The sequence below is a fragment of the Canis lupus genome, chromosome 16 (assembly GCF_003254725.2).
Source record: "Canis lupus dingo isolate Sandy chromosome 16, ASM325472v2, whole genome shotgun sequence".
NCBI lineage: Eukaryota > Metazoa > Chordata > Mammalia > Carnivora > Canidae > Canis > Canis lupus.
The window spans coordinates 41,815,291-41,833,317 of record NC_064258.1 but is presented as its reverse complement, the minus strand read 5'-3'; the positions used below and the strand labels follow the sequence as shown (position 1 = coordinate 41,833,317).

Genomic DNA, 18,027 nt, shown 5'->3' with positions numbered 1-18,027 from the left:
GAGTAGCTACATCAGTTTACTTCCCACCAACAGTGTGCAATGGTTCTTTTTAATTTTGTTGACGGTGATTGAGAATTCAGAAATAATGTTAATGAATGATGAATAGGGGCCCAGGCCATATGCCATAGAATATGCATAGCAGAGCTAAATCATTATTGTTAATAGTGCTCGACTAAGTTCTAGACCATGTGAAATAGAAAGTAGAATGCAGAGAATATCTTCCTCCTGATATAAGACTTCTCTCAAGCCAAAATTAAAAACAGACAAGTGTGATTTGTTTCTATCTTGTCCTTCCTACTCCTCACACCAAACATCCAGAGCCATGGTGTTATCCAAAAGCTAAGTACTTGAGCCTCTTCAAAGTGGTAAAAGTAAAAATTGGTAGGTGGGAGATTTTATTTGTTTTATTTTGTTTTTTAGATTTTATTTGTTTTGAGTATGAAAAAGTGAAATTATATTTAAAAGGCATTGAGAATGCACAAAAGCAAAAATCCAAATCCTCATTATACCAATACACCTCTATTCTTATATATTTGTTCCTTCTCTTTTGCATACATGTAATGCAAACTATTTGGCATCCTGATTGTGTCCTTTTTATTAATTTCTATGCATTTTTCCTTTTGTTACTTTGTATTTTTAACCATGACATTTAATGACAGTTGGGTACATGCATGTCTTATGTCATTAATCCTCCCACTTGTGCTGGAAAATTAGATTGCATCCAAATTTTTTGTTACTGCAAATAACACCCTGAAAAATGTCTTCCTGCATATAGTTTCCTCTTATTAAAGATATTCTCTTTAGAGATCCCCAAAGGGAGACTTCTAGGCAAAACGTTTAGAAAAAATGTGTGCCAAGTTATTTTTCAAAAAGACTCTTTTTTGAAGTGCCCTTAGAAAGGTGTGAGAGCACCAACTACACTTATTTCTTGCCCATCCTGCCTACTGCCTGGCTTTTCAAAATCTTTCTACTTTGAAATATTTATAGCTTCACAGACATCTGCAAGGAAATGTAAAGAGGGGTCCTGTGCACCTTCACCTCCCTCTTCCAATGTAACATCATTGGAAGTTTCTATAGAAGTATAATATCCAAATCAGGACATTGACATCAGTACAATCCACAGGGCTTAGTCACTACTTAAACTTGTAGTTATTGTATGTGTGTATGTTTATATGTGTGTGTATGTGTGTGTTTATGTGTCTCTGTGCAATTTTATCACGTATGTAGCTTCATGAAGCCACCACTACAATCATGATGCATTACTATCCTGTCGAGAGACACCTTTCATTACCCTTTTATAGCCACACCCACCTCTCCTCCCCAAGCCCTAACCTCTGGTACCTACTAGTCTGTTCTCCATCTCTATAACTATATTGTTTCACTAATGTGACATAAATTGAATCTTACATTATGTATCCTCTTGAGTTTTTTTCTCTCTTCATAATTTCCTTGAAGTTCATCCAAGTAGCTGCATGCATCAGTAGTTTGTACCTTTGACTGCTGAGCAGTATTCCATGGTATGAATGTACCATAATTTGTTTAGTCATTTACTTGGTAAAGCACATTTGTTTAATTGCTAGCTTTGGACTGGGAGGAACAAAGCTACTGTAAACAATTATGTACAAGTTTCTTCGTGCAAATGAGTTTTCATTTCTTGGGAATAAATGCTAACAAGTGCAATTTTTAGGTATAGGGTGACTGTATGATTAGTTTTAAGAAACACTGCCAAACTGTTTTCCAAAGTGGCTGTGGCATTTAACATTTCTATTAACAATGAATGAGCAATGTGTTTCCCTGCATTGTTGCCAGCCTTTCCCACTATCATTATTTTTAAAAATTTTAGCCTGATACTTGTGTAATGATATCTCATAGTTTTATTTCTCTAATGGGTAATGATAGTGAATATCTTTTCATGTGCTCATTTGATGTCCATATATCCTCTTTGGTTAAATGTCTATTCACGTCTTTTGCCCATTTTCTAACTGAATTTTTCTAATTTAAATTTTTTAAATTTATTTTTTAAAAGATTTTATTTATTTATTCATAAGAGACACACAGAGAGAGAGGCAGAGACACAGGCAGAGGGAGAAGCAGGCTCCACGCAGGGAACCCGACGTGGGACTCGATCCCGGGACTCCAGGATCATGCCTGGGCCGAAGGCAGGCGCCAAACTGCTTAGCAACCCAGGGAGCCCCTCTAATTTTTTAAAAATTCAGTTTTGCAAGCTTTTTATATGTTCTGTATATAAGACTTTCATTAGACGAGTGATTTCCCAATACTTTCTCCAAGTTAGTGACTTTTATTTTTCATCTTTTTAACAGGGTCTTTCACAGAGAAGTTTTTAATTTTGATGAAGTCCAATTTATCAATTTTCCTTTTATGAATATGCATTTATGGTCAAGTCCAGAACTCTGTTTAGTCCTCATTCCCAAAGACTGTCTCCTACTTTTTTCTAGAAGTTTTATGCTTTTACATATTATTTAACTCCATGATCCATACTGAATTAAACTTTGCATAAGGTATGAGTTTCGGTTATAGATTTTTGTTTTGCCTGTGGATGTCCAATTGCTCTAGCATCAATTATTGAAAAGGCTGTATCTCCTTTATTGAATTGCCTTTGCTCCCTTGTAAAAAAGAAATTGAATCCACATTTGTGTGGACCTATACTTGGGTATCTATTTTGTTTCACTTACCTATGTGTCTCTTTCTCTGCTAGTACCACAGTCTTGGTTTACTATAGCTCTATAGTACACTTAATCTTGAGAAGAGTGATTTGTCCCAATTTATTTTCTCAAAATTATTTTGACTCTTCCTTTTCTATATAGATTCTTGAATAAACTGGTCTATGTCAACAAGAAAACTTGCTGAGATTTTGATAGGAATTGTGTTAAACCTATAGATAAATGTAGAGAGAATTGACAACTTTATTATGTGGTGTCTTCCAATCCATGAACCTCATCTGTCTTTCCAATTATTAAAATCTTGATTTCTTTAATCAGCATATTGTAATTTTCATTAACTAGATCTAGAACTTGTTTTGTTAGATTTATACCTAAGTATTTAATTTACTTTTTAAATGGTATTGAATTTTTTGTTTGGTTTTCACTGTTCATTGTCAGTATGTAGATTTTTTTAATAAATTAATTTTTTATTGGTGTTCAATTTACCAACATACAGAATAACACCCAGTGCTCATCCCGTCAAGTGTCCCCCTCAGTGCCCGTCAGTATGTAGATATTTAATTTCTGTCTGTTGATTTGTGTCATATGACCTTACTAAATTCACTTTTAAGATATAGAGGTTTTTTTTCTTTTTGTAGATTACTTGTTATTTTTATGTAGCTAATCTCATTGTCTGCAAATGGAGGCAGTATCCTCCTTTTTAAGCTGCATGTCTTTTATTTCTCTTAGTTGCCTTATTACCCTGGCTACAATGGTTTGAATAGCAATGGTGAGAATGTATAGACTTGTGTTGTTCCTGATCTTATAGGGAAAGCAATCATTCTTTCATCATTAAGTACGATGTTAGTTATAGGTTTTTTTGTAAATAATCTTTATGAAGTTGAGGAAATTTGCTTGAATCTCACTGTTCTGAGGGTTTTTTCTTTTATATCATGAATCAATGTTGAATTTTGTCAAATACTTTTTTTTTACATCAATTGATATGATAATTTGTCTTCTTTAGTTTGTTGATATAATTGGTGGGTTACACTGATTGATTTTTGAATATTGAACCAGCTCCACTGAGGGGGGCACTTGACCGGATGAGCACTGGGCAAATTGAACTCCAATAAAAATTTTAAAAAAAGAAAAAAAGGAAAGAAGATTAGGAAATTGAAAAAAAAAATTGAACCAGCTCTCTATACCTGGAATTAATTCTATTAGTTATGGCATATTATTCTTTCTATACATTGTTGGATTACTAAAATTTTGCTGGGGATTTTTGCATCTAAGTTCATTAGAACTATTGGTCTGTAGTTTTTCCTGTGTATTGTTGTCTGGTTTTGGTATCAGGGTTATTATAGCCTTGTTAAAGAAATTGGGAAGTATTCCCTCCTCTTTCTGAAAGACCTTGTATAAAACTGGCATTAATTATTTGAATGCTTGGTAAAATTTTCCAGTGGGAACATCTGGGGCTGGATACTTCTTTGTCAGGAGCTTTAAAATTACAAATTTAACTTCTTGAATACTTACAGAACTATTCAGGTTATCTCTTTCATCTTGTCTTACTTTTGATAGTTTGTGGAGGGCAGGAAAGGGGAAGGAGAAAATATCTGGGTAAAAGTAATATTACCACAGTGTTAAGAAAGCTATACCTGGAAGTCAGCTCTAAATTAACTTCCTAATAGATACCATTTGTTACTTTTCTCACTGACAGAGATTCCACACTCATAGATTTTTTTAGAGGATCTACTTTTGGTATTGTTTTCTTTCAAGAGCACATATGATTAGGGTAGGTCACTGTGGCATAGCTATTAGTCTATATATGTGGTTCAAATATTTTTATAGTTATAATGTGTGGTGATATAGGCTCACTACCAGTTTAGCAATACCCACTTCAGGGTACATCTAAACTTAGTCAGGTACAGACACTGGATGGTGACAGAAGACCCAAGCATCTGTCACACAATGAACTAAGCTAGAGTAATCCCAAATGCCTTAGAAACAAATAAATGTCTTAAAAATCAACTCTAGGAAATATGCTCTTTAATTTCAATTTAAGAATATTGATTATAAAAAAGAAAGAAAAAGGCTGAAATTTATTTCTTAGAGAAATTAATCTCAATGTTAATGAAATTGTTGTTGATTATTAGGAGCAGCAAGTCCCCATCCACTTCTTCCTCTTAGCAGTGGCTGAGTATCATGGCCAAGAGTTTCCTAGCACCACACCCTTGGAACCATGGTTGGAGGCTGTTCCAATGTCTCCAGCCTCTACGGGATCCATACTCTATAAACAGAGTTTAGTCACTCAAACCTTTGGCTGTTTAATCAGATAGTTGGCAAGGTTGCTATTGGCTGCTCACAAAAAATTCTTGGTTTTGTAAAGCATACCTGTTGAATGGTATTTTTGTGTTGGGTTTTCATCTTTATCACTTTTTTAGCAAATATTCATTGCATGGTTACCCTCTCTTCAGAAACAGATCTGAACATCATGAGGAATCAATTTTGTTAAGCCTACTGGAAGAATGCAGGACTTGAGGTTGTCAACCAAATCTCCAGGCCTGAGTATGAGTGGTCATTAGACCATCAAATAATCAAGGACCCAGCTGGTCACAAATACCAGCCAGGAACATCCAAAAGTTATCCTGACACATACTAAAACTATATACCCATTACTAATCCAGTTTTTGGCCAGAATGCCTTTAAGAATACAGTCTAAATTTCATAGGTCACAAAAATGGGCATTTTTTGGTGTTGTTTAGTTTTAGAAGACACTGATGAGTACTGTAACTTCAAACTATACAAATACACACATTGTAGGATTTGATCCTATACCATTGCACATTGTAAGGATTTGGTCACCACATGAAAGTTATCAGATTCCTAAAACATGTGTTTTATTCATGTTTCTGCTGTTGTATTTAAGATATTTAAGAAATAAAAATACTTAAATCAGAGATCCACTTCTAACATATTTATTCAATCTTTTGTTCTTTCCTAGACAGATTATGTGGTGTTGTTGTATCAAATGGAAGTGAAAACAGTGAGACATATGTCCTTTAACTTTATGAACAAATTTTATTGCCAAGTAAGCTTGTAACAACATCTTAAAGTGTTCACAATATGCAGGAGTGATGAGTTGAAAAACTGAAATTGCTTCATGTATCATCTTGCAGAGTATGACAACTGGAAAGAGGCATTGTGGACAGAAACTCCATAAATAACAGCTGCTCATGCTTAAAACTGCAAGGGAATGTTCCCAATATCTTCTTTTATGAAAACATTTAGCTTGTTTCAAGTTCTCATTCTTCCCTGAATTTTGTACTTCCTGAATGTTTTTCAAGTCTGCTCCTCTATCCATACTATTTTGCCTTTCTGTTCCATTCTGAGAGGTAATAAGACCAGGAGTCAAAAGATGCCTCTGATTTCCCTAATGGGAAAACACCCCAATGATAAATGTTGCACCAGGGTTATGTCATCCCTTAAGTCAGTGTTTCCCAAACTTCTCTGAGGCAAAGAATGACCAAAGCATGTGTTAAAAGCACTAATTTCCAATCTGTACCTTTGAAGACTCTAATACAATAGGCTTAGTGTGAGACCCAGGCATCTTTCATTTTAATAAGTTACTAGGATATGTTTATCTTCAGGATAGTTTGGAAGATGTTGAATTAAAGTAGGTTTTCTCTTATTGTGTTTCAAGAATCACCTTTAAAGGATCCCAACCACTGAAAGAGACTGTGAAGATTGGGAGGGTACCTGGGGGGCTCAGTTGGTTAAGCCTCCAACTTTTGATTTCGGCTCAGGTCATGGTCTCAGGGTCATGATATTGAGCCCAGCTTTGGGCTGCATGCTGAGTGTGGAGCATGCTTGAGATTCTCTCTTTCCCTCTGCCCTTCCTCTCACCTCTTTCTTTGAGAGAGAGAGAGAGAGACTGTGAAGGTTGTATTGTACCTAGCCAAGTAGCAGGTGCTGGAGCTGAAGTTCCATCAGCCCTGCTGGTTAGGATGTTCTTGCTGGCAGGAGTGTGCAGGACCTAAAGAAGGAGAGCTTTTAAAATCAGTCTATTCAAAGGAGACACTTTTTTTCTAATTGATATCCCATTGCACACATGCTAGCACCCAGCTTAGAATGCTGGTTTTATATACAGATTTCTGGATTGTTACTCCAAATCTACTGAAAAAAGATCTCCATATTGGGTTGTATTTTAAACAAACTCCACCACTTTCCACCATTGTGACTCTAATATGTATAAAATTTGGAGAACCACCAACAGCTTATATCCCAATCCTTCAAATGGTAATCTCTTTGATAGATATGGGTCTGCATTCTTTTCATCTCTCATTTTCAGGCCTAACATCAGAAGTTGCAGGTGGCACTGAACAGAAATTAGAAAGGCTTCTGGGACTCTAGTGTGCTAACAGCACAACTTGAAAAAGCAGAGCTCATTGGTCCTCAGGTCCTTGAGCCCAAAGGCACTTTATCCATTTCTATATCTTTGGATCTGGAGCCTCATTAAATAAACACTGCACCCCTGAACTGTGACTCATTTTGGACCTCAACCAACACCATCACGACCTGCATAGCTGCATTAACCAAGCACTTCTGTGTCCCTCATTTTCCTCTTAGTTTCCACATGTTACTAGATTCTAGTCCCCATGTTCCCATTGTACTGCAACTCATTTCAAAGTTTGTCTCCATTCTCTGTACATCTTGTAATGTCCCTGAACCCAACTTTCTCTGACAGCTTATCTTGTTCTTGCCACGTTGCCTCCCAATCACTGATTCTCTCTGCAGCCCTTTCTCCTTAACCCACTCCCTTTTTTTTTTTTAAAGATTTTATTTATCCACTTATGAGAGACACAGAGAGAGGCAGAGACATAGGCAGTGGGAGAAGCAGGCTCCCCACTGGGAGCCCGATGTGGGACTTGATCCTTGGACCCCAGGATCACGCCCTGAGTCAAAGGCAGATGCTCAACCACTGGGCTCCCTAGGCGTCCCACCCCACTCTCTTATCACCACCCAACTGGCTATGATCTACCCACAGGGATGGGCTGAGCCCCTGGTAACCTTGGCAGAGGTATGCTGCTTCAGGACATGCTAGTTTCCTTCTTGTGAGACAGAACAAATGGCTCCTTTGGATACTCACAACCTATTAAGCTGTGCAGGGGCCACTCAGGCTTGGATATCTGGGAACAGATGGTATTGACTTGATTTTTACTTCTCTTCTCATTTAGTTCTATGACTTGGCCCTTTTTACAGTAATGTGAGTCCAACACATTTCACAAGGCAGTCTGATTTAAAGCCTGGTGAAATGGGACACAGGAGAAAGAGCAAAATTGAGAGTACCACAAAACACTTGTGATAGGCACTGAGTGATGAATCACAAAATTCTACCCCTTAAACCAATATTACACTATATGTTAATTAACTAGAATTTAAATAAACACTTCAAAAAAAAACAACTTAGGCAACTTTCCCAGGACTTATTTATCTTACAATGGGAAGTTTGTATCTTTTGACCACATTCACCCAATTCCTAACCTCCTAACCCCCACCTCTACTAATCACAAATATAATCTCTTTTTCTTTGTGTGTGTGTTTTTTTAAGATTCCACATATAAGCAAGATAATATAGTATTTGTCTACCTCTGACTTGTGTCACTTAGCATAATCCCTTGAGGTCTATCTATAGTTAACACTGCTATATAGGGTATTTGAAAGTTGCTAAGAGATTAGATCCTATAATTTCCCATCACAAGGAAAATAAACTTTTTGTAACTATATGAGGTGATGGATTATATTAACTGAGTTTACTGTAGTAATCATTTCATAATACATATATATCACTATGCTGTACACCTTAAACTTATAAGTGCTATGTGTCAATTTTATCTCAATAAAACTGAAAAAACTTAAGCAAATGCACTTCATAGTTGCCTGTGAACTATACATAGTGATTTAAACACTGCTAATGTCATGTTATTGTATATAGAAAATCCTAAAGACTCCACCAAAAAACTATTAGAACTGATAAATGAGTTTGGTAAGATCTCAGGATACAAAATATGAAGAAATATTTTTTATTTCTATACACTAATAATGAAGTAGCAGAAAGAAATTAGGAAATCAATCCCATTTACAGTTGCATCAGAAAGAATAAAATATTTAGGAATAAACTTAACTGAGGAGGTGAAAGACCCATACTCTGAAAACTATAAAACACTGATGAAAGAAACTGAAGATGATACAAACAAATGGCAAGATATTCCATGCTCATGGACTGGAAAAACTAATATTGTTAAAATGCCCATACAACCCAAAGCAATATACAGATTTAGTGCAACCCTTACCAAAATACCAACAGCATTTTTCACAGAACTAGAACAAGTAATCTGAATATTTGTATTCAATCGCAAAAGACTCCAAATAGCCAAAGCAATCTTGAAAAAGAAAACAAAGCTGAAGGTGTTAGAATCCCAGATTTCAAGATATCCTACAAAGCTGTAGTAATTAAAAAAAGTATGGTACCGGCAGAAAAATAGACACATAGATCAATTGAACAGAATAGCGATTCCAGAAATAAACCCATGCTTATATGGTCCATTAATCCATGGCAAAGGAGACAAGAATATGCAATGGCGAAAAGATGGTCTCTTCTATAAATGATGCCAGGAAAACTGGACCACTTTCTTACACCATACACAAAAATAAAGTCAAAATAGATTAAAGACTAAATGTGGGACTGAAACCATAAAACTCCTAGAAAAAAATCACAGGCAGTCATTTCTTTGATGCTAGCCACAGAAACATTTTTCTAGATATGTCTCTTCAGACAAGAGAAACAAAAGCAAAATTAAATGATTGGGACTACACCACTAATGTAAAGCTCTGCTTCTTTCTTTTTAAAAATATTTTCTAATCTTAGCATTTCCTTTTGAATCTATAGCTGAATTTTTCTTCCGATGCCTGTCTTCCAAAGCAGAAAATGTCCGTAAGTGTTCTAAGTTTCCCCACTTTGAGACATGGTAGGGGACGGCTTTCCTATTCTCAGATTCTTTCTCAGTATCTGTTACTGCTGTTGCTCCTGCAGGTTGAAACCAGGCTCCTCCTACTCGAGTTCAGATGATTCTATTAGACATGTCTGAAAACATTTCCCTTACGAAAGGAATTGGTCTTTAATGTGGTTTTGCTAAGCTTCGTATAACAAGAGTCATAAATAACATCACTGGAGATCAAAAATAAGCTTTAATCTTTTTAAGTTTTTTATTGATGTATAGTTGATATATATATATAATATATATATATATTATATATATATATATATATATAACGTAGTGATTCAATGTTTACATGTACTACAAAGTGATCACCACAAGAAATCTAGCTACCATCTGTCACCACATGAAGTCATTACAATCTTATTAACTACATTCCCTATGCTGTCTATTACATCTTCTGTCTTATTTACTTTATAACTGGAAGTTTGTACCTTTTAATTCCCTTCCCCTTCTTCACTCATCTATCCCGCCATCCCCTTCCCCTCTGGCAGGATCTCTATGAGATTGTTCTCTGTATCTATGAGTCTGCTTCTGTTTTGTTTTGTTTGTTTTATAACATTCTTAAATAGCTTTCCAAGGGATCAAAGAACATCAATTTGGGGAAATCATTTGTTAGGAAACAAAAAACACAGCTGCAATCAACTGGTTCTTTCTAGATATTATCTTGTCAGCAGGTTGGATTGAGCTCTGATTTCTTGTTAGTCTACGATCAGTAGAAAAGGACTGTTTCTGAAAGGGAAAAGATACACATTTTGTTTATTAAATGTCATAAACGAGGTGCACTGTTTTCTTTGATAACACAAATGAGGATTTAGTCTTATAAAGCAATTTTTCCCCCTGGAATTTGCCCTGAGAAAACGGTGTTATCGGTGGATGGCTGCTGATCCCACCTAACTTAACCATGCTTGGGTCATCCTTGCCGATGCCACTCAGTGATGTCAAACATCTTGTGACACAGGTGTCCTAAAAAGTTTTGCTAACTGATGGGACTTTCAGTGGCCTTGAGTACAGAAATTAGTGTGTCAAAGCCAGTTCTTAGATTTAAAGAGAGTCTCCCCTTGGAACAGAACAACCTGAAACTATTCAAGGTTCTACATGCTTCAGTGACTGACTCATGTGACCAGAACAACACACCAGCTCACGGGGTAACGTCACAGAGGAAGAGGAAGGGGGACAGACTCAGGCAAATTTGCCAAATGATGTCCTGTCTCCTAGTGTTGTTTTTCTATCTGCTCATCTTTCATTGTATTTAAAGCTTTCAAGAGAACACCAGATTGAAAGAGACTTTTATTTGCAAGACCAGCAAAGGAAAAAATATAAAATCCATCACTTACTCAGATAATTAGGAAAATATTTATTGCTATACCACACCATGGTAGCTTGGATTACCAGTGGCAAACAGCAGAAGGCTGGGGAGTGGATGGGATTGCCGAGAGCACAGCTCTTGGTATTTTCACTCAGCCCTGGTATTCTTTCTTGAAGAGAAAGTAAATTAGTGCTCTAATATTAAACAAGAGTGCCCCAAAGAGCATACATAATATTTGAAAACCAGGGTTTATATTTGGAAAGCTCTAGAAAGTGATCTGGTGCATTTCTTTGTTGGTTTGAGAGGATGAGGAGATAGATGGGAAAGTTGTGGTTAAGGATTTTGAAAGGTAACAGGTGGTTTGTTATTCCTCTTCTCATTTTAAGGCCCAGGTATAAAGAATATCACCTCAAATCTTAGTGGGTTGAGGTTGAGGGGAAGGATGAAATAATGGCTAGTGACAGGGTTCAGATAGCAATTCAAAGTTTATAATAAGTTCATAAACTTCTGGAAGCCCCCAAACCTACCTGAATTGGTCACAAGAAAGCCTCTCATGAGATTCTTCAGTTACTTCCTGCTCTAATCAGGACATATATATGTAAATGTCTTTTACCAGTGTATCTTCACTTTCACTTCCAGGCGAAATGGGATGTGTAGGTATGATTGAGATGTAGAATGAAACAACATATTTCACATATTATTATTTGATGACTATTTCTATAGCTTCTATCATAAGCCTTTGGTAGTCAATAAGCTCTATCTGTTAATTTTTTTGAAATGTAATTTTAATAGAGCTTGTTCTATCTCCCCTCTTATTTATGTATGTATGTATGTATGTAACTGTGTTTATTTATAAAAGATTAAGAAAAGGGCAGAGCAATCTGGTGTTCAGAGATATGGACATAAAAATGCCATAATCTTTTCATGTTTTAGGGAGAAAAAGTGTAGCATGTCTGAAGAGACATGATTTTACCTTTATCAAAATCTCTATAGGAAATGATAAGGCACATTTTAAAGACTTTTTTTCTAAAAAACAAATATAGTAACTGGCTTGACAGAGGGAAAAACAGATAAGACTAACATTTAAAATGTCTATATTTTTCTCCAGGGAGCAACTACTTAGTACTATGAAGAATGGCAAATATTAATATTTTCAGTTTATAGGGAAAGTCTGAAACTTATACCAAAAGTTTCAAAGCCCTGAACCTTGAGCCTTTGCCAATACACAACATTTATTTTTGGCTCTGTGTGTGCTCAAAGAGTTTGATTATACTGAGCTTTATGTAGCCTTTGATTTTTGTCCAAAAGTTTTGTCCAGCACTCTTAACGAGTTCTCCTTTCAGACAGGTTAGTGGCCTTTGCATAGGGACTGAAATGTTTGCAGCAGTTTGGCTCATTTTAAATAAACATATAAAACCAATGATGGCAATGGAGAAAATACACAGAAACACAGCTCTGGGGCCTGTGTCACAGCGGCCATGATTCATCAGTAAGGCAGTCAGAGTTCCAGAGTAAATAATTTCCATTTTACCACTGGACTGGAAGATAGAACTGATTTCAAAAAATTAAGTTTAAGAATTTTGACATCTTATACTTGGGACTATTTTAGAAATACATATATTTAAACTTCCTGGTGCTTAAAGTACTTGGGTGGAGGAGATCTTACCAGTGAGGAGAAACTCTCCAGGGGCTAACCATGAGGGTAAGAGGTTACAAAAACTTGATTATGAAGCCTAAGCACATCTAGTTAATAAAGGACAAAGATATTTCTCACAAAAAGGCAAAAATAATCAAACTCATTTTATTTTGTTTTAAATTTGTTGAGTCCAATGATTAAATATTTCTAAGGTAAAGTCTGAGTGATCCTGTACTCCTTGAATTTAATGAATGGTACGTTGTGGTTATTAATTTATTCAAACACATATCAAAGAATTTTGAAAACAAACAACTATGCTAATTTAGTATACTATCCACAAGGTGTGGAGGGGCTCAGAGTTCTTATTCAAGCAATGATAAAAATTTAGATAAGAAACATTTTTGAGAATGTGTAATCGAGCTACTAGATGTGCAAGGAGAACCTCATGAAAGTTCCAGCCAATCATTCAGTCATCAGTGATGAATTATCTATCTATATGGCAAGTGCTGTGCTAGGCAATGGATCTATGAAAATGAAGGATTGAAACTGAGTCATTCACCATCCAGGGAGCGTCTGAATATATATCAGATTATTGTAATACACCATGACAAGTGCCATGACAGAGGTATCAATGGGGTACTGTAAGAAGACATAGGGAGCAAAAGATAGAGAACTAGAACACTCAGAGAACTAGAAAAGGCTCCATAGCTGAGTCAACCTTTAATTAAGTCTTGGAGGATGATCAGGCATATTCCTGATGAAGAAAGAGCTGTCATTCCAGGCAAGGGAACTGTCTGTTCCAACATATGGAACCCTAAAATCACCAGGTCTTTTAAAAAAGCTTAATGTTGCTGGAGTATAGTTAGCTAATAGGTGAGTACAGGGTGGGATATGGGTAGATTCTCCCATTATTATCCTGCCTTATCCATGTCTGCTCATTCAGTTTATAAAATTAGACTCAGTGATCTCTGGGTTTCAAAATTCTAAAATCTTATGAAAGGAAAAAAAAATCTGTTCTTAGTTGGAAGGAAAGAGCTCTTTGGGGTGAACAAGGGTGTGGGATTGTTTCCATGAAAATGAAGATTTGCAGCTGCCTCACATAAGCTACATTAACAGTAAAAAGAAAAAAAAAGAGAACTTTTTTTTCTATTATTAGTATGTTTTGTCATGTGCCTCTAGCACTATTTGGAAGGAAAATGACAATTTTCTCTCCAATACTAGATATTTTTCTTTTCTTTTCTTTTTTTTATTAGACTCCTTCAGCAAAAGGAAAGTTTTTGTCCTTTCCTGAACAGAAAGTATGTATTTTAACATCAGTTAATCTACCTTTAAGAACCAATTCAGTGTCTCTTATAGATAGGTACATAGGCAGGAAATTTAGAGTCCAACTTCTGGGTGGAGGTACCCTGTAACAAGATTCTTTTCAGAAACCAAACTGAACCTCAAGTTATTGGGATGAGAGGAATGACATGTAAAACTGATATCCTGCTAATGAGTGAAAGAAAAATAAAGAGAAAACAGAAAATATTCCCCACACAGTACATAATCTCAATTAAAAATGCAGAAGTTGGTAAAATAAAAAACGTGGGTTATGAAAAACAAAAACACCTGAGCCTTTTTTTAAAAAAACACATTATACTGAAAATTACGTGAGTCACATTCATGGGGAATGAAGGAGTCTGTTGGTTACTTAAATAATTAAACTTTAACTCAAAATCACAGAGACTGTAGCTAAACTTTAAATTGAAACTCTAAAAACAGACAACTACTTTTTCAAATGATATTTCATTAGAGTGTAGTTATACAAGTAGTTAAAGGAAATTGGAAGAAAGTTGTTATCTGATTTTTTGAAACTTGGATCTTAGCTAATTTTTTTTCTTTTGGTCTCAAACTCCTAAGGAGTACTTGACATGTTTTGCTTCTTTGAGATCAATATAGACCACAGATTGTTCTGACATGAGCAACTTCAACTCAACCCCCTTACGATCTATCTTTAGTGGAAAAATAAGCTGTCAGATGAGAAATCTTTGCATTTCCCTGTTCCCTGACTCTCCATAGCAGACCTCCACACCTTCATGCACCCAAAGCTTAGCCACCCTTTATGACTGAATTCAAGCCATCTCTCTGTAAGATGTCTACTTGATCATGTCTGCTTGAGTAATTGCTTTCTGCTCAGACATTCTTCAGGATCTATTGCCCGTAATTTAACTGGCAACAAGTCCCATGTTAGTTCTTTTTATTATCCTGGAACTCTTGTACTATTGACTTGCAGTATGAGCAGGTGTTTGTGCCTAGTCTCCTCAACGAGATCATTGTTCCTTGAAGACAGAGACCTTTTCTTCTTGGTGCCTTTACAGAGTTTAGTTCAGCAAATATTTGGTGATTTGAATAACTGATTAATTCAACAAACATTTACCAGGCAGCTACCATGTGATGAATTGACATAGACCCTGTGTCTTTTTCTAGGTTTGTAGTAAAGGCAGACAGTCATCCCAAAGTCAATTCAATGTAAAGATCTTCATCTTCCATAGATAAGTTTTTTATAAGTTAGTAATTTGAGAATTTTTATTTAGCAAAAAGAAGAAAGAGGAGGAGAAATTGAAAATTTTAAAGGACTTTAAAAATCTAAATGTTTATATTCTCTTCCATCTCTTTAACAGCATTACTGTTACATCATATATTTATGGCTAATGGTGTAATGACAGAAGGGATATACATTACTGCTCTGAGCTTAGGGGCTCCCAACAATGCACATGAACCAAATGTGAGCCTCTGTCTGAAAAAATCTGGTGATTTGTGTGACGTCAGTATGTTGCTACCCCCCAATAACATGATATCTAATCAATAACCTGGTAGAAAGGACATAATATGGGAGTTTGAGTTAGATCATCTGCTTTTGAACCTAGCTATATTGTTTAATGAAGTTACTCAGCTTGAGTTCTTAGAAACCTGCAGATAATTATGAAGATGATAATTATAAAGTCTGTCTTCACAGTGTTGGTATAAAAAATAAAGGAGATAAGTGTAGGGAAAGGGTATTTGCAAACCATAAAGTCCTTTTGGCTATGACTATAGATGTTATGTTGGCCCATCACCCCTCCACAATTCATTCAACAAATATTCATATCATAAGCTAATAATTGGATATTTTTCTGTTACATATATTGGGATTTTAAAACAACTAGTCATGGCAATTAAATGACAATATTACCACATAATTTTTTAATTCCCTTTTAGAGTTATGCTTTTTAAAAGCTGTGGATATGGGAGATCGGGCTCTTCATTTCCTCATATTTTAAGTAAGGTAGTAACTATTTAATCACAGACTTACATTCCTTTAATTGATTTCAAACATCAGCATAAAATATACTGCAAAAGCCTTATTATAAAACAGAAGACATTTACTATATTTCTTTTAAAAACAATAGTTCTTAAATGCCTACAAATGATTGGTATAAAAGATTGAGGTATCAGATCAGCCAATCCCAACCCATACAATTAAAAAAAAAAGAATTTATCTGGTAATAATAGGCTGGAAACAAGAAGAACTGAGACTAAGCACTATGTCCAAGCTAGTAAATTTATTTATCACCAGAGCAGAAATCAGAAATTCTGAAACTACTTTACATGCATACTAAGGTTGAACAAATAAGTAAATGAATTATAGCTAGTGAGAGCCAGGTTTCTCACTGTTCAGATAAAAAGTTAAAAATAAGTAGGAAGAGAAATTAGAATGGACCCTGTGGTTTTGGATTAGAGTCAGAGATATCAGTATGAATTCCTGTTTATTTAAATATATATGCAAATAGAACTAAAAGTGATTTTAGCTATGTGTGTATATGTGAATTAGAACACATACATATATTGGCTCAGCAGCAGTAACACCCCAATATAAGCACACTCAGTGCCAGATTTTGGTTTCTAACTATCATTCTGCAATAAAAGAAAGCAGGCTCCTTGGAGAAATGGCTTATTCTATGGCTGGTGCGAGGAAAACAAAAAAAATGAGCCTGGAGCATCTTATAGTGTCAGGATATAAGGAAATGCTAAGGAAGAAGGATGAAGAGAAAAAGGAAAAGGAGGAAAAGAAGAAAGAAGAAAAAGGGCATATCAAAGGATACTGGAGCCAACTCGAAAGAGCTCTCTATTGACAAATCTGGAACAATTTGAAGAAACAAACAATGTTAGTATTGGGTTAAATATGTATTGATGAGTCTGTATTGGTATAAATGATTAAATAAGTGAATGAGTAAATGAAAAGGGACAAATCTTCCTTACGTAAGAATGCCAAATAATATATGTAGCTGTTCCCATCTCTAGAAGGTAAGAGCTTGATTCCCCTACCTTTAAGTGTGGCCTGGATATAGTGACCTGTCACCAAAAAAACAGAGAATGGAAAGGGAAAACCGTAAATTTATGGAGGAGAAACTTGGTAGACATCCTAGGTAGGTGACCAAGTTTAACCTCACCATGTGGATATCACCCATTCCCTAACATCATGTGAAGAGAATAATGCCCCACCTCTGTGGTATTCTTACCAAAAACCTATAACCCTCATGTGATCATGAAAAAAGAAACCCCAAATATGGGACTAGCCCAAAATGAGATAAAGTCTACAAAATATCTAACTTCAAAAGTGAAGTCTTCAAAGTATCAGTCATGAAAAATGAGGGAAAATTGTTATAGACCAGAGGAGAAGCTAAGGGGAAATGTGATAATTAAATGTAATTTGGTTTCCTGAAACAGGAAGAAAAAGACATTTTTTTTAAATGTGAAAACAAAATAAAGTCCATAGTTTAGCTAATAGTGTTATTTCTTCAAATGTACATGATGACATAATATGTTAGCATTAGGAGAAACTGGGAGAAGGGTAAGTGACATCCACTATCTACAATTCTTTGCAACTTTTCTGTAAAATCTAAAATTACAGCAAAATAGAATGCATGTTTAAAAAAACTCTCATATTTGTCAATAAAAAAGAGTTAGGTACAAATGCATGCTACAATCTGGATGAATCTTGTGAACATTACATTAAGTGAAAAAAACCCAGTCACAAAAGGCTGTATGTATGTATGATCCTATTTGTCTGAAATACTCAGAAGAGACAAATTCATAGAGACAAAGTAGACTAGTGGTTTCCAAAGACTTGGGAGAGAAGAGGAAGGGGGAATAGTATAGGTCTCTGTGGTGGGCAGGGAACAAAAATAGTCTAAAATTGGTTGTGGGGATAGTTACACAACTCTGTGAATATACTAGAAACCGTTGAATCATTCACTTTAAAAAGGTGGATTGTATGCTACATGAATTATGTCTCATTAAAACTGTTATTAAAAGAAATCTCCATGGGAGTCTTTATCTATGGCTGGA

The 18,027-nt window shown here is 35.5% G+C and overlaps 1 protein-coding gene across 6 annotated transcripts in view; it reads left to right on the top strand.

Annotated features, from left to right (window-relative positions):
• Positions 1-18,027, top strand: part of MTMR7 (myotubularin related protein 7) — a 172,189-nt gene that overhangs the window by 27,384 nt on the left and 126,778 nt on the right. Inside the window, exon 1 of one of the 6 annotated variants that reach the window (XM_035699848.2) lies at positions 9,631-9,651. The exons of the other annotated variants lie outside the window; for them this stretch is intronic. Coding sequence (XP_035555741.1) covers positions 9,646-9,651 — 6 coding nt within the window. The 5' untranslated portion in view covers positions 9,631-9,645. Of the gene's footprint in view, positions 1-9,630; positions 9,652-18,027 lie in introns of those variants that run through there. 6 annotated transcript variants of the gene reach the window in all.